The sequence below is a fragment of the Stomoxys calcitrans genome, chromosome 2 (assembly GCF_963082655.1).
Source record: "Stomoxys calcitrans chromosome 2, idStoCalc2.1, whole genome shotgun sequence".
In the NCBI taxonomy this organism is placed as follows: domain Eukaryota; kingdom Metazoa; phylum Arthropoda; class Insecta; order Diptera; family Muscidae; genus Stomoxys; species Stomoxys calcitrans.
Genome location: NC_081553.1, coordinates 83,622,326 through 83,647,711, shown reverse-complemented (window position 1 = coordinate 83,647,711; position 25,386 = coordinate 83,622,326). Strand labels below are relative to the sequence as shown.

At 38.6% G+C, this 25,386-nt stretch overlaps 1 protein-coding gene across 1 annotated transcript; it reads right to left on the bottom strand.

The window, feature by feature from the left end:
- Nucleotides 1-3,585: 3,585 nt before the first annotated feature.
- Nucleotides 3,586-25,386, bottom strand: LOC106083321 (alkaline phosphatase 4). The gene is made up of 4 exons (XM_013246253.2): nucleotides 24,765-25,386; nucleotides 5,229-5,470; nucleotides 4,481-5,164; nucleotides 3,586-4,410 (listed from the first exon to the last, which is right to left on the bottom strand). The coding sequence occupies exons 1-4, from the start codon at nucleotides 24,949-24,951 to the stop codon at nucleotides 3,760-3,762; spliced, it is 1,764 nt and encodes a 587-aa protein (XP_013101707.2). The 5' UTR covers nucleotides 24,952-25,386; the 3' UTR covers nucleotides 3,586-3,759.

The window sequence follows — 25,386 nt, the reverse complement described above, 5'->3', positions numbered from 1 at the left end:
AAAGACCACAGTATGTTTATCAAATACAAAAATTTATTTTATTTAAAATATTTTATTTATTATGAAAAAACTTAAACTTTTTCGTAAAGTTAATTATGATTGAAAATGTCTTTGCCATTTAAACTAAGGGAAAAATAGGCATTTTTAGTTGTTCTATGGAAATTTTCCAAAAGTTCCTTTATGATATATTTTTTAGATTTCCCTGTGTTTTCTGGCGTATCAAATAGAAAGACTGTAGCCAGAGACTTCATTTTGGAAATACAGTCATTTTAAGTTAAACTGAACTAATAACGAACTTGATTTGCTAAATTAAAACAAGTAAGGAAAGGCAAAAGTAGGGCTGTGATGACTGTATAATATCCTACACCTTCTCTATAATTACACATTGAGAGCTACATATATCTAATTTTGATCAATTGTGTGTATCTCGGCGGAAGTTTTCAGATGGGTTATAAAACAATCCGTAACAAATTTCGAACAAATATGTCCAAAGTGTAATATCTACGGTTCTATAAAACAATTCTAAAGGGTGATTTAAGAGCTATAAGAAAATTAAAAAAAAAAACATATAATTCAGAAAAATACATAAAATCTTTATTTAAATCGATAGTACGGTCCAAACAATTTAATGTTTGAAGATTCTTTCATGCAAATGTTGACCGTGACTGCGCCTCAAATGGTCCAATTCGGCATACTCTTTCCAACATTTCGGCCGGTATCTAATGAGTGAATGCTTCAACGTTGCCTTCCAATGCATCAATTGAAGCGGGATTGTCTGTATATACATGACGTTAAATTGCACGATCTAGGCGGCCAATTGACCGGCTCCGAACGTGAAATAAATGTTCACCGAACTCGCCTCTCAACAAGTCCATTGTTACGCGTTCTGTGTGGGATGTGGCACCGTTTTGTTGAAACCACATGTCGTGCAAGCTCTTCCATTTTCCACAGATAAGAGACCAATAGGAATTGAAGCGTCTGCATCTGCCAGGAACGTAGTTGAGTCAGAACAACACTGGTTTGCCGGGGAACATTACTTCTTTAGTGTCGTCATTGTTCTTCAAGATCGACATTCACTCGATTGCTGTTTACCACTTCCGCGACCATATCCTCGTCCTAATTGGACCCGTCCCATACGCTGCCAAATCTAAAGGTTGCCTAATGGGGAACTTGTTCCTAATTCTGGCTTTGTCACAAACTGCTTTAACATGAGCGAAGCACCCGTAAATGCTGAGATGGTATGTGTTGGGACTCGCTACGATATCTTCCCTTATATTCAGCGGCCGTCGTAATTTCTTCTTCAGATTTCTTTTGATTGGATAAAAAGTGGCTATATCGACAAGGATCGATGCCGGCAGGAGGGAGTGGAATAGAGGATAGATAGAGGTTAAACAGTGCTGCAGATATCAACCTATCTTAAATAACTTATTTTTTACACTCTAAGTGATTTTGACTTCTGCTCCCCGAATTCCACATATATCTGGAGGCAGTGCTACTCTGCCCTAACAAGTTCACACTGATATATCTGTCAATCTAGAAATGACAACTTCATTATATTTGTTTTACCGTTTCCACACAGTGGAAAAAGATCCACAGAAGTAAAAAACCTGCAGTTTGAGAACGGATAGAGATAACCAAATTTTGAATAGAGCTGAGATCTTAACGAGATGATATTCAAAAAAAAAAAATCCAGGACTTGGGTCTGTGGTGGCTGGCCTTTCGAAAATTTTGCTCGGGTTGTCAAATCTTCATTTGCGGCCCGATTTCCATTTCCTAGATAGTGCCAACCTCAGCTCTAATTATTTAAAATTTCAAAAAATTTAATCTTCCCGTTCTCAAACGGCAGATTTGTTTCTAGATTTTTTCGATCCCATCCCACTGCATACCACAGGATGATTTTTATACCAAAAATTCTGTTTATTACACCTCGAAATATGTATCTGGGACGCTATAAAGTATAGCCAATAGCCATAGCGTTTAAGATAATGATCCTAAAGCCTTTATTTTTACGCGATTGTGTTGAAATTTTGTATGGGATAATGTACAGGTTCAAAAATCGATATATTTCCCGGATAAACCGATCCTGCAATCTGGCTTTTAGTCCCCCTAAAGCCTCAATTTTTGGCGGTTTGGATTAAATTTACTATGTAAAGTACAATTATATCCTTCGTGCTAAGTAAGTGCAGGAGTCTGGAATCGTATCATCATCTGGCACTTAGTCCTGTTACAACGTCCCATCATCTTACCCACTTGCGATAAACACGCGGTCAATTGCTTAACCAACTTCACATAAGTGCGCCTGTAGTCCTAAACACCTCGTAAGGATACCGAAAGTCATACTGACCTTGTTTTTGCTTGTCCTTAGTATTAGGCTCGTCTTCTCACGATCCGGTTAACCCCATGTCGTTCGCCGACGCGCCCTTAACGGAATATGTGGCCTTTAATGGCTCTGCATTCGCTAAGTTTATGCTCTAGCCCGGCACCTAAACGAGGAATCATCCTCAGAGAAGGCATAAATCTCCTACCTGTTTGTTATAGCTCAAATGGACAACTTATTGTCCGTTAAGATATTCGACGTCATCGGGTTGGCAGGAAACAATCTCACGCATTCCTTAATCGCCCAGATTTTGGGCATCCAGGACGGTATTATGTCAGGCGGCCGAAAACAGAACTCCGTATTTAAGTCCCCAATGTAGACGCTCAGAGCTGTTCTGTCTTCCAGCTTTGACCAATCCCTGCATCATGGAGTACAAGATGGGGAAAAAGCAGACCAAGCCTGTGCCGCTGGCAACAGTGTTTCGCACTCGAAACTGTTGTGTCTCGCATCCAGATTTCCTATTGTCGCCACGATTATTTCGCGAAAGATTAATCTGCTCGTATCTTCTATGCAACTTGTCATTTCTTTAGGTCCCATCGTTGAAGTGGGTGACTTATACCTAATCTATTTGAATATGGGTCGTACATCTGAAATTGTCTCCAGTGTCCTACTAAACTCGATTCGCTTCGCCCCACAAATTTCTAACAACATGTTCTCTGAACCTGTTATAAAGGCCCATGTTGCACTTCTGCTCCACTACCGTCCACCAAACTACCGAGGAGTATGTTGGTCTTACGCCTCGAATCCGGGTCCCATTTGGATCCTACGGCGAATCCTATTTCGAGCCTACGGCGTATTCCAACATCTGAGTCCCTTCTCCGTGCGCTTCCGGATGTTCAGATAGTTCAGATTCAAAGATCACTCCCAAGCATTTGAACTTTTATGTTGGGGTAACCTGGCACCTTGAATTGGCTCAACTTCATATTCCTCGTAATAAGCAACATTCAGTCTTCTTTGGGTTAACATTTAGACCCTAGGTCTAGCTTAGTTATATGCCATTTCCAGGACCATTTAGGTCTTCCTGCATAGCTGATTCAGATTCCTTCCCCTTAGAATTATTAAAACATCGTCTGCATCGTAGAAGGAGTGGCGATAAAATACCCCAAGTATCATGAGCAACAACTAAGCATACAAAAAAACTGTCGAATTTCAAGTTTAGATGACGACCACCATCCATTGTGCGTGTCCCCTTGGAAAAAACATAACTATACTGCAATGACAAGACAGCATTTTTTTCATTCAAGTCTTTTTTAATTCTAAGTTCAACAAGTACTATTTTATACACATTTACAGCCAATTATTTAATTTTTTTTAAATAATATTTACAACAAATTAAAACATTCTAATTATAAAGACTTAAAACAGAAAAACAAAACAAAATTTTACTTAAAAAACTGTACTAAACAAACAGCCAGGATGAGCGTCATTAAAGGCATTGCTGCTAGCATGGCGGAACTTTGGGCACCTTTACGGCAAGTTTCATCGAAATCCTTTGCTGGACCCATGCAACCTGCATAGCTCATGACCCAGGCTAAGTAATGTTGCTCGAAAACTCCTCGTACCAAACTCGAACCAGGTCCATTGGCAAAGACAATGACATCCTCGCCGCCATGAGTTTCATCCTTAAGGGGCACCGTAGACATATGACGATATGTGAGCGAATTACGTTGTTCCTGGCTTATGGTTGAAAAGTTTTTCCAAAAATTAATGGGATTATTTCCCAGCGAGGTATCATTGGCCAAATGATCATAAAAACCAGGGCCATTGGCATACATTATGGTTTCATAAGGCATAGGATCTGAGGCTTTGTTGGCAAATCCTAAAATATCAGAACCTCTTTTAGGATAACCATTTAGGGTCACAGCATGTGAATGATCCGCTGTTACTAGTATAAGAGTCTCTTCAGCATTTGTGTTCTCGAGGGCAGCTTCAATGGCACGATCAAATTCATAGACTTCATGCAGAGCGGCATGAGCATAGTTCTGATGATGGGCCTGATCAATGCGGCCACCTTCAACCATGAGAACATAACCCTGAAATGAGTAGAACAACATTTAGCATTTTTCATTTTCATCAGAAGAGGAAAAACTTTATTATACTTACATTAGAATCTTCACGCTCTAACACTTCGATGGCCGCCTCAGTCATTTCTTTAAGCGAAGGTTCTCCTTTTTCCTTGCCTATGGCATATGTGATATGATTGTTACGGAATAAGCCCAGCAAACGATTGACCTTTTTAAAGTTAACCTCTTCCAATTCCTCTGCATTTTGAACAAATACACGATTCTCATTTCGTATCCTGCCATTTTCCAGCCATTTCTGTGTTAGGTTTAGATCATCTGTACGGCTACAAACCTTTTCGGTACCACCTTCCCATGGTTGTGTTTTCTTTTCATTCGTGTTAGGAGCGCCCAAGGGGCTGAGACCTCCTCCCAAAATTACATTAAATTTATTGCCTGGAGAATTTTCTATTAACTGGCGGGCTATATCCGTGTGAATACCTTTGGCCTCGGGTGGCACTTCTGAATCACATTCCCAATCACGATGATAGACACGGGCATATGTAGCTGCAGGTGTGGCGTGTGTAATACGTGTTGTTGTCACTATACCGGTACGTTTACCCTCGGCCTGGGCCCAATCCATAATGGACGTCAAACGTCCCTGGTTGGCATCTGTCTTGGAACGGTGTACATCCATGCCAATGGCACCATAATCAGCCTTAGTGCCACAAAACATAGCCGTGGCAGTACCTGCAGAATCTGGGACTTGTTTGTCCACATTGTAGGTCTAAAATAATGAGCTATGGTTATGGATACATATCATATTAAAATGTTTTGTTTTGTTAACTTACCTTGGCCAGACCTGTGTAGGGGAATTCATCAAATGTCAATTTTTCCTCCTCGCCAAATCCATGTTTTAAATATTGTCCCTTGTAGATACGTCCCGCTGTTATAGTCGTTAGACCCATGCCATCGCCCACAAATATGATAATATTTCTCGCTTTACGTCTATAGCCATCTTCATGATTTTTCTTGGCATTCTTTATGGTTTTGTCCAATTGTTTCTGGGCCATGTTGTACCAATATTTGGCATCTGGAGATTAAAAGAAAGACCACAGTATGTTTATCAAATACAAAAATTTATTTTATTTAAAATATTTTATTTATTATGAAAAAACTTAAACTTTTTCGTAAAGTTAATTATGATTGAAAATGTCTTTGCCATTTAAACTAAGGGAAAAATAGGCATTTTTAGTTGTTCTATGGAAATTTTCCAAAAGTTCCTTTATGATATATTTTTTAGATTTCCCTGTGTTTTCTGGCGTATCAAATAGAAAGACTGTAGCCAGAGACTTCATTTTGGAAATACAGTCATTTTAAGTTAAACTGAACTAATAACGAACTTGATTTGCTAAATTAAAACAAGTAAGGAAAGGCAAAAGTAGGGCTGTGATGACTGTATAATATCCTACACCTTCTCTATAATTACACATTGAGAGCTACATATATCTAATTTTGATCAATTGTGTGTATCTCGGCGGAAGTTTTCAGATGGGTTATAAAACAATCCGTAACAAATTTCGAACAAATATGTCCAAAGTGTAATATCTACGGTTCTATAAAACAATTCTAAAGGGTGATTTAAGAGCTATAAGAAAATTAAAAAAAAAAACATATAATTCAGAAAAATACATAAAATCTTTATTTAAATCGATAGTACGGTCCAAACAATTTAATGTTTGAAGATTCTTTCATGCAAATGTTGACCGTGACTGCGCCTCAAATGGTCCAATTCGGCATACTCTTTCCAACATTTCGGCCGGTATCTAATGAGTGAATGCTTCAACGTTGCCTTCCAATGCATCAATTGAAGCGGGATTGTCTGTATATACATGACGTTAAATTGCACGATCTAGGCGGCCAATTGACCGGCTCCGAACGTGAAATAAATGTTCACCGAACTCGCCTCTCAACAAGTCCATTGTTACGCGTTCTGTGTGGGATGTGGCACCGTTTTGTTGAAACCACATGTCGTGCAAGCTCTTCCATTTTGGGCAAAAAATTTGATATCATCTCACGGTAGCACTCACCATTCAAAGGTACGTTAAGATTGGCATCATCTTTGAAGAAGTATGGCCCAATGATGCCACCAGCCCATAAACCACACCAAACTGCGACTTTTTCTGGATGCATTGGTAGCTCTTTCAATAATTCTGGCTGATCTTTACTCCAAAATTGACAATTCTACTTATTTACGTATCCATTGAGCCAAAAATAAGCTTCGTCGTAAAATGGAAGAAGCGCGCGTTTGATTTTCTTAACAGAGAACGCATTTTAATAATAAAATTTAATAATTTGAAAGCGTAGTTTGTTTGTATGACAATTCGTGGTTAAATTATAGATCAAACTGAAGATGTTTGACAATGAAACAAAACATAAAACGTGCGTGAGCTGTTTAAACCAGTGTTGCCAAAAAGATAATAGCTAAAAAATTTACTTTGCGATTCAAGTTTAAGCTCAATGATAAAGGAGTTAGTGCCGATGTGCCAAATGTCATCCAGCAATCCGAACGTCACAAAGGTTAGGAGCTCGTAAGTTTTTTTAGGTTCATATTTCTATGCAATTCTTGCATAATCGTCTGTGCGAGGGTTTCGGGGTGGATTTGGTGGAAAGAGGATACGTATTTTACTCTCCTAATGTCAGTATTGGCATACACGTAAAACTGCTACTGCACGATATGTGCGTTACATATGTGCTGCAACTTTCCGTATCCAGAAGTCATATGCGAATTGGGCGCGCGACATACACATAAAGCTGCTTTTGCACGATATGTGCGCAACATATGTGCTGCCACTTTTCGTATTCAGAAGACTTTACCTATGTTGTTAAATACGAATACAGCACGTATTCTCAATTTTATTGAATTTTTTGTTTATAGGCATGGGTCTATATGTATGTTCGATGAAATAAAAGCCCGCTTTAACCGAAAGACTTGCATATTTGTTCACAAACCCATTTTTCATATTAAATTTTTCGTACGTATCATACGATGTGTACAACTTCAGAGATGATTTTTTTAAAATACATAAGACCATATATATCGTGCGATAGAAGCTGAGGCCAGTAGCCGGCTTGCTGCGTCATCGGAACATTTAAAAGTACCCTCGAAAACTTAATGAACTTAATGCTACTTAGGTCCCTAAGTGGGATCAAGTCTGCTATCGTAACGCGACCTTATTGGCACAGGAAATGGTCCAACATGCCCTTCATACGATTTCCCTAGCGGCACCTATTCTGCATGCGTACGACCGTAGTTCTATTTGTCCCGCAGTGGTGCCAAAAGTCATACTAGTTTCGTTCTTATTATCTCTTAGTGTTAGCCTCGTTTCCTCACGATCCTAATGCCTCAAAAAGGATTTTCGTCCTCATGCCGACGTTTCCACTGTTCCACCGTGCTGCATGCGCGACCTTTGCCCGAAATCTTGACTCGGACAGCTTCGCCCTGAAGGGTTCAATTTATCTGCCCTTTCGTTATCCCCTATTCTGCTAAAACTCGGCATCTTAACGATGTGGCTACTCAGAGATGGCGGAAGCCAAAACCGTGACCTTACCGCCATGGTTATTATTGCCATAATGGGCAACTTACTGTACGTAATCATATTAACGTCGACGTCTTCGCTTAAATACCGTACCACCTCAAGCATTCTGTGATCGCCATATTTTCGCCATCAAGATCGTGTTATGCTCAGGCAGCCACAAAAAGAACACAATCTCTTGGTTCTCAATGTATACACCCCGACCTTTTCTGTCCTCTAGCTTTGATCCATTCATATAGCATGAATTACCAGAAGACAATACCAGAGTTCCGTCAACCCAAGATTGTTCCGCTGGCAACAGTGGCACACACTCGACCGCAAGTGTCATCTCAAGTATCTGATCAGAAATCTTAAATCTTTTGTCAGCTTCATTCGATATTAGCGTTTTGAACGCTCAACTACTAAAAAAATTGTAAAAAATATGCAATTAAATTCAGAAATGGACATTTTTATAACAAATTTTGACCGTTGGCAATTCAAATAAAGTTGGGTTCAAATCCATAATCGACCTTTAAATCTCATAGCTTCAGTGTCTGCCTCATACTTAATCTGTATGATGATATCTATGGGTTGGAACTTAAGAATTGTCTTCAATGCCCTAGTTGGCGCGTCTCTCACCGTCCTATGCCACGATAACATGTTCGCTGAACTCTGATCCTGTTGCCTTATGTTGAACTTTTTCTCACGCTTATGTGGATATTAGGCTATTTACGTTCCTGAAGGGCTAGTGGTCGTTTCTCCGACTTAGGCCTACGGTCCATCTTGTCTACAGCACAACATCTGTAAGCCTTCGCCAGTACGCTTTTAGATGCAGCACTTTCAATTAAGTTTCCTATCACTCTCAAGTATTTGATCTTGTCTCATATTGAAATCATTCTGTTAAGGAAACATGACTGCTCGAATCGGCCCATCTTTGTTTTCCACGTAAACAGTCGGTCCTTTCTGGGTTAACGTTCAGATCCCGAGGTCTAGCCCAATGGTATGTCATATTAATACACTTTCGGCCTTCCTCCTCTTCAGTTAGGAGAGGCTATAAAATGACCCTCTTGTCTTTATGTCATGGAACCCACAAATTATCTACCTGTTCATTAGCAAACGGCTTATACAGTCTCTTAGGGCGGGTTCCGGTCTAAGGAGTAGATAAGTGCGTCGGGACTCATATTGCTAAAAGCCTCTTCGATGTCTACGCATTCAGCCAATATATATATATAGTGGCATCGATAGATCCATGGTGCAGGGGGGTCTCCACCAATTTCACTTGGCAAAGGTATTCTACTTGGACGTGAGCAACACACTGTATGTTCTACTCTTTATCATGGGTAAAATGTTTGCAAATGCAAATTTTGCCTATGAACATTCCACTTAGGGACAGGGACAAACTTCTCACATATCAATGAGAGCAGTCCGATTCAAGTTTAAAGCTCAATGATAAGGGGCCTCATTTTTATAGCCGGGTCCGATTGGCGTGCCGCAGTGCGACACCTCTTTGGAGAGAAGTTTTGCATGGCATTGTACCTCACAAATGTTGCTAGCATTAGGAGGGGAAAACCACTGCTGAAAATTTTTTCGTGATTGTCTTGCAAGGATTCGAACCCAGACGTTCAGCGTCATAGGCGGACATGCTAACCTTTGCGCTACGGTGGCCTCCTTAAGGTTTACCTTTTCAAATGCATGGATAATTTTCGGGTTCACATTTGATGTACTGACTCGCTACGAGACTATTAGGACATTTTTGTTTCTTGGGGCTTAGAGGTATGGGGCATGCTGCTTTATATGAGCAATTCGCTTAATGTTGCCCTCTTGGGGTAAAAAGTTAACACTTTCGGGAATTTATAGCTACTTATGGGGTTTCCTATGATTATGCTTTAGTACATTCACAATCTAGATGGTAGTAGGACCACCCATGTACTTTACTCCCAATCACCTTTCATTTGAGTACATATCTTCCTGAACTGTCTTTATGTCCGCTCGGGAGTATTTGGAGATAAAACGGACACATGGCTCAAAATTTCGAAATTATTATACCCTCCACCATAGGATGGGGTTATACTAATTTCGTCATTCTGTTTGTAATATGCGTCTAAGACCCCATAAAGTATATATATTCTTCATCGTCATGTCATTTTAAGTCGATCTAGCCATGTCCGTCCGTCTGTCTGTCGAAAGCACGCTAACTTTCGAAGGAGTAAAGCTAGCCGCTTGAAATTTTGCACAAATTTTTTTAGTAGTGTAGATCGGTTGGTATTGTAAATTGGCCAAATCGGTCCATGTTTTTATATAGCTGCCATATAAACCGATCTTGGGTCTTGACTACTTGAGCCGCTAGGGGGCGCAATTCTCGTTCGATTTGATTGAAATTTTGCACGTAGTGTTTTGGTAACACTTCAAACAACTACGCTAAGTATGGTTTAAATCGGTCCATGTTTTTATATAGCTGCCATATAAACCGATCTTGGATCTTGACTTCTTGAGCCTATAGAGGGCGCAATTCTCGTCCGATTTGGCTGAAATTTTGTACAACGGCTTCTTTCATGACCTTCAACATATGTGTCTAATATGGTCTGAATCGATCAATAGCTTAATACAGCTCCCATATGAACCTATCTCCCGATTTTGCTTCTTGAGCCCCTACAAGGCGCAATTCTTACCCGAATGGACTGAAATATTACACAATGGCTTCTACAATGTTTAGCATTCATTCATGGTTCGAATCGGACTATAACTTGAATATTCAATATTCTATATTTGTCTAAAAAGAGATACCGCGCATAGAACTCGACAAATGCGAACAATGGTGGAGGGTATAAAGAATTGGCCCGGCCGAACTTAACACGCTCTTACTTGTTTTTATACTCGAATGATCGGTTTAAATGTTCGTTCCGGGGTTTGGGCGTTATGTTTCCCAACTTTAGGAAATAGATTCGTGTCTAACGCCCTACATTTTCTCTATTTTTTGTGATTTATTATTCTTATAATTGGTTGACAGGTTCAATATTCCTCATGCATAATTATATTAAAGTCATTGTTTATTTTGTTCCCCGAGTTAGCAGTAATCAAGTAATTCAAGTTCATCGGAGCAATAAAACAATGACTTGTCACTTCTTTAGGCTTAAATGCGTGATTTGTAATAATAAACAAATTTTGACAAATAAATTACATAGCGGCTACAATTTTTTTCAAACTTCCGCAAAGGAAACACAATTTTTTTTTCACCCGGTTCATCCATGAACTTGGTATGGATTCGTCATTTTTGATGGTCATTGTTTTTTGTCAATTATTGTGACAAATTTTGTGCATAAAATCTGATATTTGTGTAATTTGCTTTTTTGTTGTTTCGAAAAAATGTTTTTCGTCTACAATTCAGTCATTAACAACGTGTTTTGTATATTTAATCATTTTTTACTAGGCTACTGCATTTAAGCATTTACTTTAGGGTACTTTACTATTTTTTACAACGCGAACTAAATATAGAGTTTAAGTTAAAAGCCCTAACACTTGTTTCCAATTTCTATAGAATAGTGTTGCTTTAAGTTTTTTTTACAAGATAAATTATTCTAGACGCTGGGCTGGCTTAGAGATTTACATTTTCAGGGGATTTTTTTTTTTCTTGATAACAAAAATTCCCTTAAACCATCTTTAATAGTAATATGTCATCAATAGATATTTCATTTGCGGTACTTTAAATAATTCATATGAGTTTAATTGTCTAGCAGAGAAAAATAACGAACAATAAAAATGTTAATTAGGTAAATATTTTTCTTTCGCATTCAGTTCCAGTTGAAATAGTAGCGGCAACGTGACTTTTTTAAAATATTTACTTATTTTGAAATTTTTACAATCATAATGAATTATGAAGATAAATAACAAATATTAATAGGAGAGTAAAAAAATGCAAAATAGAATGTTTTACAGAAGTTTAACTATTTTTATGCCTGTTTTTACTCAAAATGTGCTAAGCTCTGAGCACAATCGTTATAGGCAAGATTAGGTTGGGTTATGACGAATAGAGACGGGCTGGTAAAGTATCTACGGCAGTTGGTGGCCTATCATGCACGCAAAGAAATAAAGCGTTTGGAATTTATTTGAAAAACAAGTAAAAAGGCGTTAAGTTCGGCCGGGCCGAACTGCGGATACCCACCACCTCGGGTATATATGTAAACCACCTTTCGTTAACATACGGTGAAAAATGCATACCTTATGCCCCAAAGCAGCTATATCGAAAAATGGTCCGATTTAGACTTTTTAGTAGTTATATCTAAAAATAAACCGATCTGAACCATATACGTTACGGATGTCGAAAAGCATAACATAAGTCACTGTGTCAAATTTCAGAGAAATCGGATTATAAATGCGCCTTTTATGGGGCCCAAGACTTTAAATTGAGATATCGGTCTATAAGGCAGCTTATTCAAATCGGCACCGATCTGACCAAATTGAAGAAGAATGTCGAAGGGCTCAACACAACTCACTGTCCTAAATTTCGGCGACATCGGATAATAAATGTGGTTTTTTGGGCCCCAGACCATAAATCGGGAGATCGGTCTATATGGCAGTTGTATTCAAATCTGGACCGATCTGGGCCAAATTGAAGAAGGAAGTCGAAGGGCCTACAACAACTCACTGTCCCAAATTTCTGCAAAATCGGTTAATAAATGTGGCTTTTATGGGCGCAAGACCTTAAATCGGGAGATCGGTCTATATGGCAGCTATATCCAAATCTGGACCGATCTGTGCCAAATTGAAGAATGATGTCGACTTGCCTAACACAACTCACTGTCCCAAATTTCTGCAAAATCGGTTAATAAATGTGGCTTTTATGGGCTCAAAACCTTAAATCGAGAGATCGGTCTATATGGCAGCTATATCCATATCTGGACCGATCAGGGCCAAATTGAAGAATGATGTCGACTTGCCTATCACATCTCACTGTCCCAAATATTTGCAAAATCGGTTAATAAATGTGGCTTTTATGGGCTCAAAACCTTAAAGCGAGAGATCGGTCTATATGACAACTTTATCCAAATCTGAACCGATCTGAGCCAAATTGAAGAATGATGTCGACTGGCCTAACACATCTCAGTGTCCCCAATTTCTGCAAAATCGGTTAATAAATGGGGCTTTTATGGGCTCAAAACCTTAAATCGAGAGATCGGTCTATATGGCAGCTATATCCAAATCTTGACCGATCTGGGCCAAATTGAAGAGAATGTCGAAGGGCCCAACACAACTCACTGTCCCAAATTTCTACAAAATCGGTTAATAAATGTGGCTTTTATGGGCCTAAGACACTAAATCGGCGCATCGGTCTATATGGGGGGCTATATCAAGATATAGACCGATATAGTCCATCTTCAAACTTAACCTGCTTTTGGCAAAAAAAGGAATCTGTGCAAAGTTTCAACTCAATATCTCTATTTTTATACCCTCCACCATAGGATGGGGGCAAACTAATTTCGTCATTCTGTTTGTAACACCTCGAAATATGCGTCTGAGACCCCATAAAGTATATATATATTCCTGATCGTCATTTCAAGTCGATCTAGCCATGTCCGTCCGTCCCTCTGTCTGTCGAAAGCCCGCTAACTTTCGAAGGAGTAAAGCTAGCCGCTTGAAATTGTGCACAAATATTTTTTATTAGTGTAGGTCGGTTGGGATTATAAATGGCCGAAATCGGTCCATGTTTTGATATAGCTGCCATATAAACCGATCTGGGATCTTGACTTCTTCAGCCTCTAGAGGGCGCAATTCTCATCCGATTTGGCAGAAATTTTGTACAACGGCTTCTCCCATGACACTCAACATACGTGTCTAATATGGTCTGAATTGATACGGCTCCTATTCAGCTAACCTATCTCCCGATTTTGCTTCTTGAGCCCCTGCAAGGCACAATTCTTATCTGAATGAACTGAAACATTACAAAATGACTTCTACAATGTTCAGCATTCATTTATGGTGCGAATCGGACAATAACTTGATATAGCTCCAATAGCATAACAGTTCTTATTCAATATTCTTTGTTTGCCTAAAAAGAGATACCGCGCATAGAACTTGACAAATGCGATCCACGGTGGAGGGTATACAAGATTCAGCCCGACCGAACTTATCACGCTCTTACTTGTTAAAGACTGCAGCGTGATTGTAACAGACAGACGGACGGATGGAGATGGCTAGATCGTCTTAGATTTTTACGCTGATCAAGAATATATATTCTTTATAGGGTCGGAAATGGATATTTCGATGTGTTGCAATCGTAATGACAAAATGAATATACCCCCATCCTTCGGTGGTGGGTATAAAAACTCCTGAGCGTTGAGTTGGGTGGGTAGGGGGTTGAGACGGAACGCATCTGAAGGGGAAATCCTCAAGTTTTTTTCCCTCTCCAGTCAGTTGCCATTATGCTCTGGTCTAGGAAGCACCGGGCCTTCGCTGTCGCGAGCTTCTTTTCTAACGGTCGCTCTCTTGTTGTAAGGCAACGTGCTCAAGAACGCATTCATTTATTTGATTGAATTTGATTGAGGAATTTTTTTCCAAGACTTGAAGAAATTAACGTTAGAAAAGTGTGGTTTCAGAAAGATGGAGACACAGTACATACAGCTCGAGACTTAAAGAATTTGTTGCGACAAAATTTTCCCGGCCGCCTTATCTCTCTCAGGGGGGGTCTGGGTGCGATTTCTTTAATGGGGTTATTTAAAATAATTCGTATTTTGCAATTTGCAAAGGCATTTGTGCGACAAGTGCTCACATCTAATTATTCAGTTAAAATTTATACAGTTTGGAAGGCAAAAAATTTGAAAAAAGAGTATTTTTTGTATTTTATGGCCAATAAAAGCATTTTTAATTATTAGTCTTTATTGGAAAAACTTGCTTCAATACCTTAATTTTTTTCTTGTTTGTTGGTAAAGAGAACATTTTGAAGATGCGTTTCAAGTTAAATTTAAACCAGATATGCCAACTTAATAGGTGCTATAAGTACTTCAACATAGGCAACATTTTTTTTACAAAATTGGAAAAACCTCTTGAGTTCAAAATTGCCAAAGCCAGAACCTCAATTTGGACACATGTTTTTTTACTCCGTATGTCCCTTAAACCCATGTCAAAAATTTTTGCTAACAATATTCGTAGTCTCCACAGCAAATTTTCTAAAAAATGCCGATTTTGGAACCAACTTTACTCAAAAGGGATATTTTGGGGATTTTTGTTAAAAAATTCAGGCAGAATTTATTTTAAGTTTTTTAGGACACTTTTATCTGCAATATTCAAAAAGAATAACTGCAAATGCAAATTTTGCTTTTTCCTAACAATATTCGTAGTCTCCACAGCAAATTTTCTAAAAAATGCCGATTTTGGAACCAACTTTACTCAAAAGGGATATTTTGGGGATTTTTGTTAAAAAATTCAGGCAGAATTTATTTTAAGTTTTTTAGGACACTTTTATCTGCAATATTCAAAAAGAATAACTGCAAATGCAAATTTTGCCCATGAACATTCCACTAAGGAACAGGGGCAAAAGTTTCACATATCAATGAGTGCAATCCGTTTCAAGTTTAAGCTCAATGATTAGGGGCCTCCTTTTTATCGCCGAGTTCGAACGGAGTGCCGCAGTGCGACACTTCTTTGGATAAAGTTTTACATGGCATAGTACCTCGCAAATGTTGCCAGCATTAGGAGGGGAAAACCACCGCTGAAATATTTTTTCTGATGGTTTCGCCAGGATTCGAACCCAGGCGTTCGACGTCATAGGTGGACATGCCAACCTCTTCTATTCGTTTTTTTCTCAGAAGTTCTAAAAGAAAAAAACGTTGTTTGTGAGAATGTAGAAATACCAGTGATAAGCACACAATTGCAATTATTTGCAAGCCCATGGGATTGCTTGGAATTATTTCCTTGTGTACGTACACAATATTTTGCAATAGTGTGAACATTGTTGCTCATCACTGGTCTTTACGCCCAAATACTCACGCTTTCTCTGTAGTAGGAGAGTCACAAGAGAATAATTATTAGTTCGGTAAACGACTAAACGTTTGCAGCTATCGAATCACTTTCAGCATTAAAGAGTTTTTGGTTTTACACCAAAAGAAAGGTCCTTCTACCGTAGGCGAAGCTACTAAAGGGTTTACAATAAACAAAGTTAGTTGCGTTTAATAATGCTACGTTTATGGCTAACGTTTGATATGTTGAAAAAAAACGTTACACTGTTATAGTAAAAGAAAAAAATTGTAATAAAAATATTTTCTTAGTCGTAAAAATGTTTCAAACATTTTATTTTTTGCTTGTAGGGGATATTCGATTTACCATTTGTACAAATATTTGAATTCATAGGGTTAATGGAATTTTTTCCATATATGCGATGGTTTATTTTTAAAATAGCTGTTTCACAAGTGTTTTTTTCTATACAAATTAGAATGTTACGTTTGAAAATTTGGAATATGAAAAGTAATTACCCTCAGCAAATCTTATTAACTTCACCTGTTGCTAATGAATTATACACTTTATGTACATATTCATTCAACAGTGTAGGCGATGAATGGTTGTATCTTTTGATAGACATTTTTATACCCACTACCATAGGATGGGGGTATACTAATATAGTCATTCCGTTTGTAACACCTTGAATATTCGTTTAAGACCCTATAAAGTATATATATTCCTGATCGTCTTGACGTTCTGAGTCGATTTAGGAATGTTTGTTCGTCCGTCCGTTCGTCTGTCGAAATCACTATAGAGGTCGAACGCGTAAAGCCAGCAGCTTGAAATGTTTGCACAAATACTTAATATCGATGTAAGTCGGTGGGGGTTGCAAATAGGCTATATCAGTTCAGATTTAGATATAGCTCCCATATATACCGATCTCCCTATTTGATTTCTGAGCCCCTGGAAGCCGCAATTTTTGTCCACTTTGGCTCAAATTTTATAGATAAGGTTTTTTTAAGACTTCCAACATTTGTGCCAAGTACGGTCAAAATCGGTCTATAACCTGATATAGCCCCCATATAAACCGTTCTGCCGATTTGACTTCTTGAGTCCTTAACAGCCGCAATTTTTGTCCGATTTGACTGAAATTTTGCATGTAGTGTTCTGTTATTACTTATAACAACTGTGCCAAGTACGGTTCAAATCGGTCTATTAACTGATAAAGCTCCCATATAGACCGATCTCCCGATTTGGCTTCTTGAGCACCTGGAAGCCGCAATTTTTGTCCGATTTGGCTGAAATTTTGCGTGAAGTGTTCTGTTATGATTTCCAACAACCGTGCCAAGTACGGTCCAAATCAGTCTGTTATTTGATATAGCTGCCATGCAAACCGGTCTCTCGATCATCCTTGTTCGGTTCCTAGAAACTTTGATTTTTGCTGGTTTGGAAGAAGTTTGGTATGTAGAATAAAATTATGAACTAAAACAAAATTTATTTTGTATTAATTTTTAGCAGAATTCACGGTAGTGGGTTTCCAAGATTTGGCCCGGCCGAACTTAGCGTGCTTTAACTTCTTATAATTTACACGTTGTTTTCATATATAAAAATCATTTTGAAAAGACGTGATTAATTTACTTTACAAGTAAAAAGGCATTAAGTTCGGCTGGGCCGAACTTTGGATACCCACCACCTCGGATATATATGTAAACACCATTTCGTCACAATCCGGTGAAAATTGGATAAATTATTCACCCAAACTCGGCACGGACATTGAATGGTCTAATAAATATAAGTCACTGTTGAATTTTGTATTTTAAATTTCAACAAAATCGGGTAATAAATAAAGCTTTTATGAGCTTTAGGTCATTAATCGGCATATCGGTCTATATGACAGCTTTATCTAAATACAGTCCGATCCGAACCATATTTGGGACGGATGTAGGGAAACCTAAAACTGCCCACTGTTTAAAATTTCAGTGAAATCGGATAAAAAAATAATGCTTTAATGAGCTTCAGACACTTTATCGGCAGATCGGTCTATAGGGCAGCTATATCTAAATATAGTCCGACCTCAACCATATTAAGCACTGATATCGGGAGGCTCAAAACAACTCACTGTTTCAAATTTCAGCGAAATCGGATAAAAAATAAAGCGTTAATGGGCTTCAGACCCTTTATCGGCAAATCGGTCTATATAGCAGCTATATCCAAATATGGTCCGATTTGGCCCGTTCAAGAACTTAACCAGCGTGCATCAAAAAGACGTATCTGTGCCAAATTTCAGCTCAATATCTCAATTTTTAAAGGCTGTAGAGTGATTACAACAGACGGACGGACAGACACCCGGACATCGTTAAATCGTCTTAGAATTTCGTGACGATCTGAAATATATGTACTTTGTAGGGTCGGAAATTGATATTTCAATGTGTGGCAAACGGAATGACTAAATGAATATACCCCCTATCCTACGGTGGTGGGTATAAAAATATTGTAAAAATAGGATTATTTCAATATCCAATGGCGCTTGTAATACAAAGGCAAAGTCTTCAAAGTTGACTAAAAAGGTGCTGTTTAACGGCATACAAGAACGGATGGTATATAAAACAGACTAATTGTAATGTAATTGTTGTTGTTGTTGTAGCAGTGTGTTGAACACTGATGAAGGAAACCATTGGGTCAATCCGGTACGTATCCCGGACTAGTAGAAGAGTTTGCCCGCTATAGACATTAAGATATTCATACGTTGTCTAACCTGTGAATATACCCTACCGAAATAGGTATTGAAAAAAATATCTTCTGTAACCCAGAGGCTTCCGATGTATCTTTCATGAAGCTGCAGAATTCCTTCCAGGATTCGTTCTGAGCCTTTTTCAGATCGCCTATATATCTTCTTAACACTGCCTTATATATGTTGTTGTCGTTGTAGCAGTGTGTTATACACTGAGGCGGCAGCTCTTGCCGATGAAGAATTCCATAGGGTTAATCCGGTACGTACAACCGGCTGCCATGGGATTGCTACCCTATAGATGTCCTTGTCCTGTGGTGCCTGTGGCTTTTGCCTTATTGAAGAGTCTTCTGCAACCTTCCCTTAGACCAACCAATTCAGCGGTGGTCATTGTTTGCTGCTTTGGTTTGATTCTAAGAGATGCAGACTTAAGCGAGTCGTTCAGGACATTTGTGATCCGCTTGATCGGCAGGCCAGAGACAGTGCTGTAGAATGTGTGCCGAAAGTTATCCCAATCCACCTGCGTTCCGTTTAGAGTAGGGACCACTTTAGCTGTGTTGTCGCATATAAAACTATTCCCTGATTTTGAGTTGACATGAATTTTGTAAAAAACTTATTGGGATATAACTTAACATAAGAACTTGATTTATAATTTCCGTAGAACTTGTCCTACGAGATACATGGTGGAGAGCTTATAAGATTCAGTGGTGGTCATTGCTCGCTTTTATATTTGTTGTATAGCAAATTGCCTCATAGAAATTGGATGATATCATAGATTATTGAGAAAAATCTGTTCTTAGCAACCAATAATTCTAGATAATATTATCAATAATTATTGAAGATAATATTGTAAGAAATAAATATACATACTAAAATGAAAACTTGTTTAGAATGTAACACTTTGATTTGCACGATTTTCAACAATATTTCAAATTTTGCTTTGGAAATCTGTTAACTGTAAAATTTATAAAATTATAAATTATTAACAGAAATTTTAATGATATACCGTATATTAAAGAGGGGACAAAATCTTGTTTATGGATTTTTTTATAAAAAGTAGATCTATTTTAAATTTCGCATATTAACATATTTCGCATTAACACATATTACTAATGTGTTATTGACGTCAAGACAAGCTCGACTTCGAACCTTAAAATCCATTCATGATGTATGTGACAGCTTTGAAAATTTATTTTGATAATGAGATTTAAAACATGTTAAACTCTTCTAATTTTAGCAGAAACGAACTTTTAAAACCCACCAACGAATATGGAGTTGCGCTTATAATGGTGCAATGCTAATTTGCCCATGAACATTCCATTAAGGAAGAAGGGCAAACTTCTCACATATCAATGAGTGCTGTCCGATTCAAGTTTCAGCTCAATGATAGGGGATCTCTTTTTTTATGGCTGAATCTGAACGACACCTCTTTGAAGATAAGTTTTCGCATGGCATAGTACCTCACAAATGTCGCCAGCATTAGGAGGGGACCACAACCATTGCATATTTGTTACCGTCCACCATAGGAACACCTCGAAATATGCGTCTAAGACTCCATAAAGTATATATATTCTTGATCTTCATGACACTTCAAGTCGATCTAGCCGTGTCCGTTCGTCCGTCCGTCTGTCTGCCGAAAGCACGCTAACTTTTTTAGGAGTAAAGCTAGGCGCTTGAAATTTTGCACACATAATTCTTATTGGTGTAGGTCGGTTGGGATTGTAAATGGGCCAAATCGGTCCATGTTTTGATATAGCTGCCATATAAACCGATCTTGGGTCTTGACATCTAGAGCTTCTAGAGGGCGCAATTCTTATTTGATTTTTCTTGAAGTGTTTGTGCCAAGTATATCAGTCTAAAACCTGATATAGCCGCCATATAAACCGACTTCTTGAGCCCCTAGAGGGCGCAATTCTTATCCAATATGGTTGAAATTTTCCAGAAACTGTGTTAAGTATGGTCTAAATCAGTCTATATCTTGATATAGCTGCCATATAAACCGATCTTCCGATTAGACTTTTTGGGCTTCTAGAGGGTGAAATTCTTATCCAATATGATTGACATTTTGCATATGTCGTTTTGGTATAACTTCCAACAACTGTTCGAAGCATGGTCTAAATCGGTATATAACCTGATATAGCTGCCATATAAACCGATCACCCAGTTTGACTTTTTGAGCCTCTGGAGGACGCAATTATTACGCGATTTGCCTGAAATTTTAACGGTGGTGTTTTTCTATTCGAAAAAGTCATTTAAAGAACTTGTTTCTGATGTTTTCGCCAAGATTCGAAACCAGGCATTCAGCGTTATAGGTGAATATGATAACCTCTGCGCTATGGTGGCCCCCTTATGTAGTAATCAAGAAGTCGGTGGATATGGGGGATATATATAATCGTATACTTATATTTGCCATGAACAATCGAAGGCACAAAATCTCTTCTCTCTATTTAAAACTCGGCGATTTATGGCAACAAAATTCGCTTTTTACCGGCTAAAGCCATAAAATCAGGAAGGCTTTATTTAACACATGTAGGATTAATAATTTTAACTGTGTATGAAACTAATTTCTGTTTTTGTAAAACACTTGCAGGCACACCTGCATTGAGTGTCACAACAAATATTTCAGCTTTATGTCTCAGTCAATGAAAATTAAATTTTAACGAATACGCATTTATTTAACCGTATTAAGAACAAAACAAAAGTAATAACAACCAGAACATCACTAACGAACTCTAATTAGTCGATGACTTTCGATAACAATTGACTTCTATCAATTACAAACAAATACTTAATGAGGTGGAAATTTTGTATTACCCGCAAATAACTAAGGTCAGGTGACACGCTCTAAAACAAAATAAAATTTAAAATTTTCAATGTTCTTTTTTAAAAATGTTTTAATTTTAGTTTCTTTTGTAGATAATAGGAACACTTACTGTGGTTAAAGTGGTGCAATCTAGATTGCTGTAGTCATTCTAAACTTGATATTGTCACTTAAATGTGGTTGCAGTGGAAAACCCAAGTTGCTCTATTTAATTTTTTTTTGTTTTTTAGCCCGAAGATCACTTTTTCATGATTTGTCTTTTTCTCTTACGAGATGAGCTTAATAATCAATGTTTTTTTGCAATGGAAAAGGTAAATCCAGAAGTTACCACATTCTGAGTCGATCTAGCCATGTCCGTCTGTCCTTCTGTTGAGATCATGATAGCGGTAAAATAAATAAAGATATCTGGTAGGATTTTGCACAGATACTTCTTATTGATATAATTAGGTGGGGATTGCAAATGGGCCATATCGGTCCAGACTTGAGTGCAGCTCCCTTATAAAATAGTCCTTTGACTTTTTATATTGACCCCCAGGAAGCAGTTATTGTTATCTGCAATATATTACGTAGCCTTCTGTTACTACTTCCAAAATATATGTTAAGTATGATCCAAATCGGTCTGTAACCTGATATAGGTTAGGTTGAAAAGAGGGTGCAGATATTCATCCGTCCCATGCCACTATTGACATACATCTAAGCCAGTAATCGACTTGTTGCGCGCTTTTAAACTATAAAGTAACCTCTAATAAAAAAATTTTAAGTTAAGAACTCTGTGCTACTTACAAAATCCTTAATTGTTTTCAATATCACTCCGCTAAGTTGGTTCATGTCTGGTATTGTGTCTCCACCTAAGTGCCGGTATCTGTTAGACGCGAAAGCCGAGCAATGAAAAAGGAAATGCTCCAACGTCTCATCATCTTCCCCGCATGCCCTACACATGCTATCACTTGCCGCACCGTTCTTGCTTCCTTTCAGTAAAAGCCTAGTCTTCTCACTATATCACCGTCCAGCCGACTGTTTCGCTGTTCAACAATGTGGCATGCGCATTCGTCGCCCACTCCCTTAACTCGGACTGCGTCGACCCGAAAGGCTTCGGGTTAACCAAGTTTATTGACGGCAATCCTCTGGTCTTCATAGCCAAATCGTCTGCCCTTTTACTTCCCCTTGCTCCGTTATGGCCCGGCACCCAAACGATGTGGATTTTGCCATCCCTGAGAAGGCGTTAATCTCCTTACACTGCAAGACTTTTCGTGACCTTACCGTCCTGGTTGTTATTGCCATTGTGCTAATTTTACTGTCGGAAAAGATGTTCACACTCGACGTCCTCGCGTAAGCACCACACCACTTCACGCTTTCCATGATCGCCCGGATCTCCGCCTGCAGGACCGTATTTTGGCCAGGCAGTCTAAAACTGATCTCAGTCCCTGGGTTCTCAATGTAAACCCCCAGCCCCACTCTGTCGTCTAGCTTTGATCCATCCGTGTAACATGATCTTCCAGATGGCAACACTGGGGTTCCGTCAATCCAAGACTGTGCCTATGGCAGCAGTGCCTCGCACTCGACTTCAAGGTTCATCTCAGGTATCCGATCGGAAACCTCTTCCCTTCCTTCTAGGTTTCCTATCATCGCCTCGATTATACCGCGATGGTATGAGCTGCTCCCATCCTCAATTCTTTCCCCATCGCCTTAAGTCTAATCTGATATAGCTCCCATATAAACCCATCTCCCAATAAGTATTCTACTGCCTCAAGAAGCTTAATTATACCCACCACCATAGGATTGGGGTATACTAATCTAGTCACTCCGTTTGTAACACCACGAAATATTGATCTGCGATCCCAAAAAGTATACATATTCTTGGTCGTTTTGACATTTTAAGTCGATCAAGCCATGTCCGTCCGTGTGTCCGTCCGTCTGTCAAAGCACGCTAAATTTTGAAGGAATAAAGCTAGGCGCTTGAAATTTTCACAAACACTTCCTATCAGTGTAGGTCGGTTGGGCTTGTAAATGGGCCATATCGGTCCATGTTTTGATATAGCTGCCATACAAACCGATCCTGGATCTTCTTGAGCCACTAGAGAACGCAATTCTTATCTGAAATTTGGCATAAGGTGTTGTTATGACTTCCAACTACTGTGCTAAGTATGGTTCCAATCAGTTTATAACCTGATATAGCTGCCATATAAACCATTCTTGGTTCTTGACTTCTTGAGCCGCTAGAGGGCGCAATTCGCATACGATTTGGCTGAAATTGTGCATGAAGTGTTTTGTTATGTCTTATAACTGCGCTAAGTATGGTTCATATTGGTCCATAACCTAATATAGCTGCCATATAAAACGATCTTGGATCTCGACTTCTTGAGCCACTAGAGGACGCAATTCTTATCCGATTTGTCTGAACTTTTGTACAACCGCGTCTCCCATGACCTTCAACGTACGTGTCCAACATGATCTAAGTTGATCTATAGCCTGATACTGCTCCCATATAAACCGATCTCCCCATTATGCTTCTTGAACCCCTACAAGGCGCAATTCTTATCCGAGTGGACTGAAATTATACCCAATGACTTCTACTATGGTCTTCAACATTCAATTCATTTATGGTCCGAATTGGACTATAGCTTGATATAGTTCCAATATCATAACCATTCTTATCCATTATTCTTTGTTTGCCTAAAAAGAGATACCGCACAAAGAACACGACGAATGCGTTCTATGGTGGAGGGCCGAACATAGCACGCTCTTACTTGTTTTTTTGCTGATTTGGTGGCTTTCAACTAAGTTCATTTGTGTAAGTTTTTAGTCGAATCCGATCATTTCTATTATTACGATAATTTCTGCTATTACCTCCAATATCTAAGCCAAGTATTGCCTGAATCAATCAATAAACTAATTCAGCTCCCATATAAATCAATTCCACATTTGACTTCAAAAAGTCACATCGAGAGATCCGTTTAAATGGGAGCTATATCGGGTTATAGACCGTTTTGGACCGTACTTGGCATGATTGCTGGAAGCCAAATCAGCATACTACGTTCAAAATTTCAACCAAATCGTATAAGTATTGCACCATCTAGGGGTTCAAAAAGTATAATCGGGAGGACGATTATTAGTGTAGGTCGGTTGGTATTGTAAATAGGATAAGTCGGTCCATGTTTTGATATAGCTGCCATATAAACCGATGATGGGTCTTGACTTCTTGAGCCTCTAGAGGGCGCAATTCTAGTCCGATTTGACTGAGACGATCTGGGATTTTGACTTTTTTTCTCTTTACGAAAGTTTTTGATTCTCTTTGCTATGAATTAAATTAAATTTGCACTTATTTTCTTCTTACCCTCAACTGGTTTTCCAGAGTTCATTTCATTGCCATTGGATGTTGATGATCCTCCGAAAGCTACAAATTCTGGTCCCACATCCGTAGAGTTAAGGGTGCGTATAATGGTGGGAGGCTCCAATGTTGCTCCCCAAACACAATGAACCATTAAAAAACAAAAACAAAATATTTTGGATGTTCTCCACATGTTTCCCAACTTTTTACAAATTCGATTTAGTTCAGCTCCAAAAAAATATATCACAGCTTATGTTTTTTAGTTTGTGAATATAAATCACCGGCACACAGTTAAGCAATTAAAAAGGCATTTGACGAAAGAGGAACTTTTTCTTCTTTTTTGTTGTTGTTGTTTGTAAGGAAACAATTCGTTTATTTAATTCGCGTTGGATTTTGTTCGTCAAAATTCTTCCGCTTGGCGTTGTTTAGTTCGCGCTTCGCCTCCTCCAACTAATCAAGCCTGAGCGAATGAAAATGAATAAATCCGTCGCTAATATGGATAAGTGCGCGCCGCGATGTGTTTGACTCTTCTGGTGTCTGAGTGCTGGCCTCCAAGATTTGCCGAATGGTGTTTAGCAGCAAGCTGCAGCTCTCAAAAGGTTCTGCCACGACTACGAATGCCTCAGAG

What these genes read in the sequence shown, in the direction of transcription:
- LOC106083321 (XM_013246253.2), bottom strand. Translation starts at nt 24,951, where the DNA reads ATGTGGAGAACATCCAAAATATTTTGTTTTTGTTTTTTAATGGTTCAT. An exon ending in CTCTGGAAAACCAGTTGAGG is followed by an intron (nt 5,471 to 24,764) that starts GTAAGAAGAAAA and finishes TTTAATCTCCAG; the next exon opens with ATGCCAAATATTGGTACAAC. An exon ending in CCTACACAGGTCTGGCCAAG is followed by an intron (nt 5,165 to 5,228) that starts GTAAGTTAACAA and finishes TCATTATTTTAG; the next exon opens with ACCTACAATGTGGACAAACA.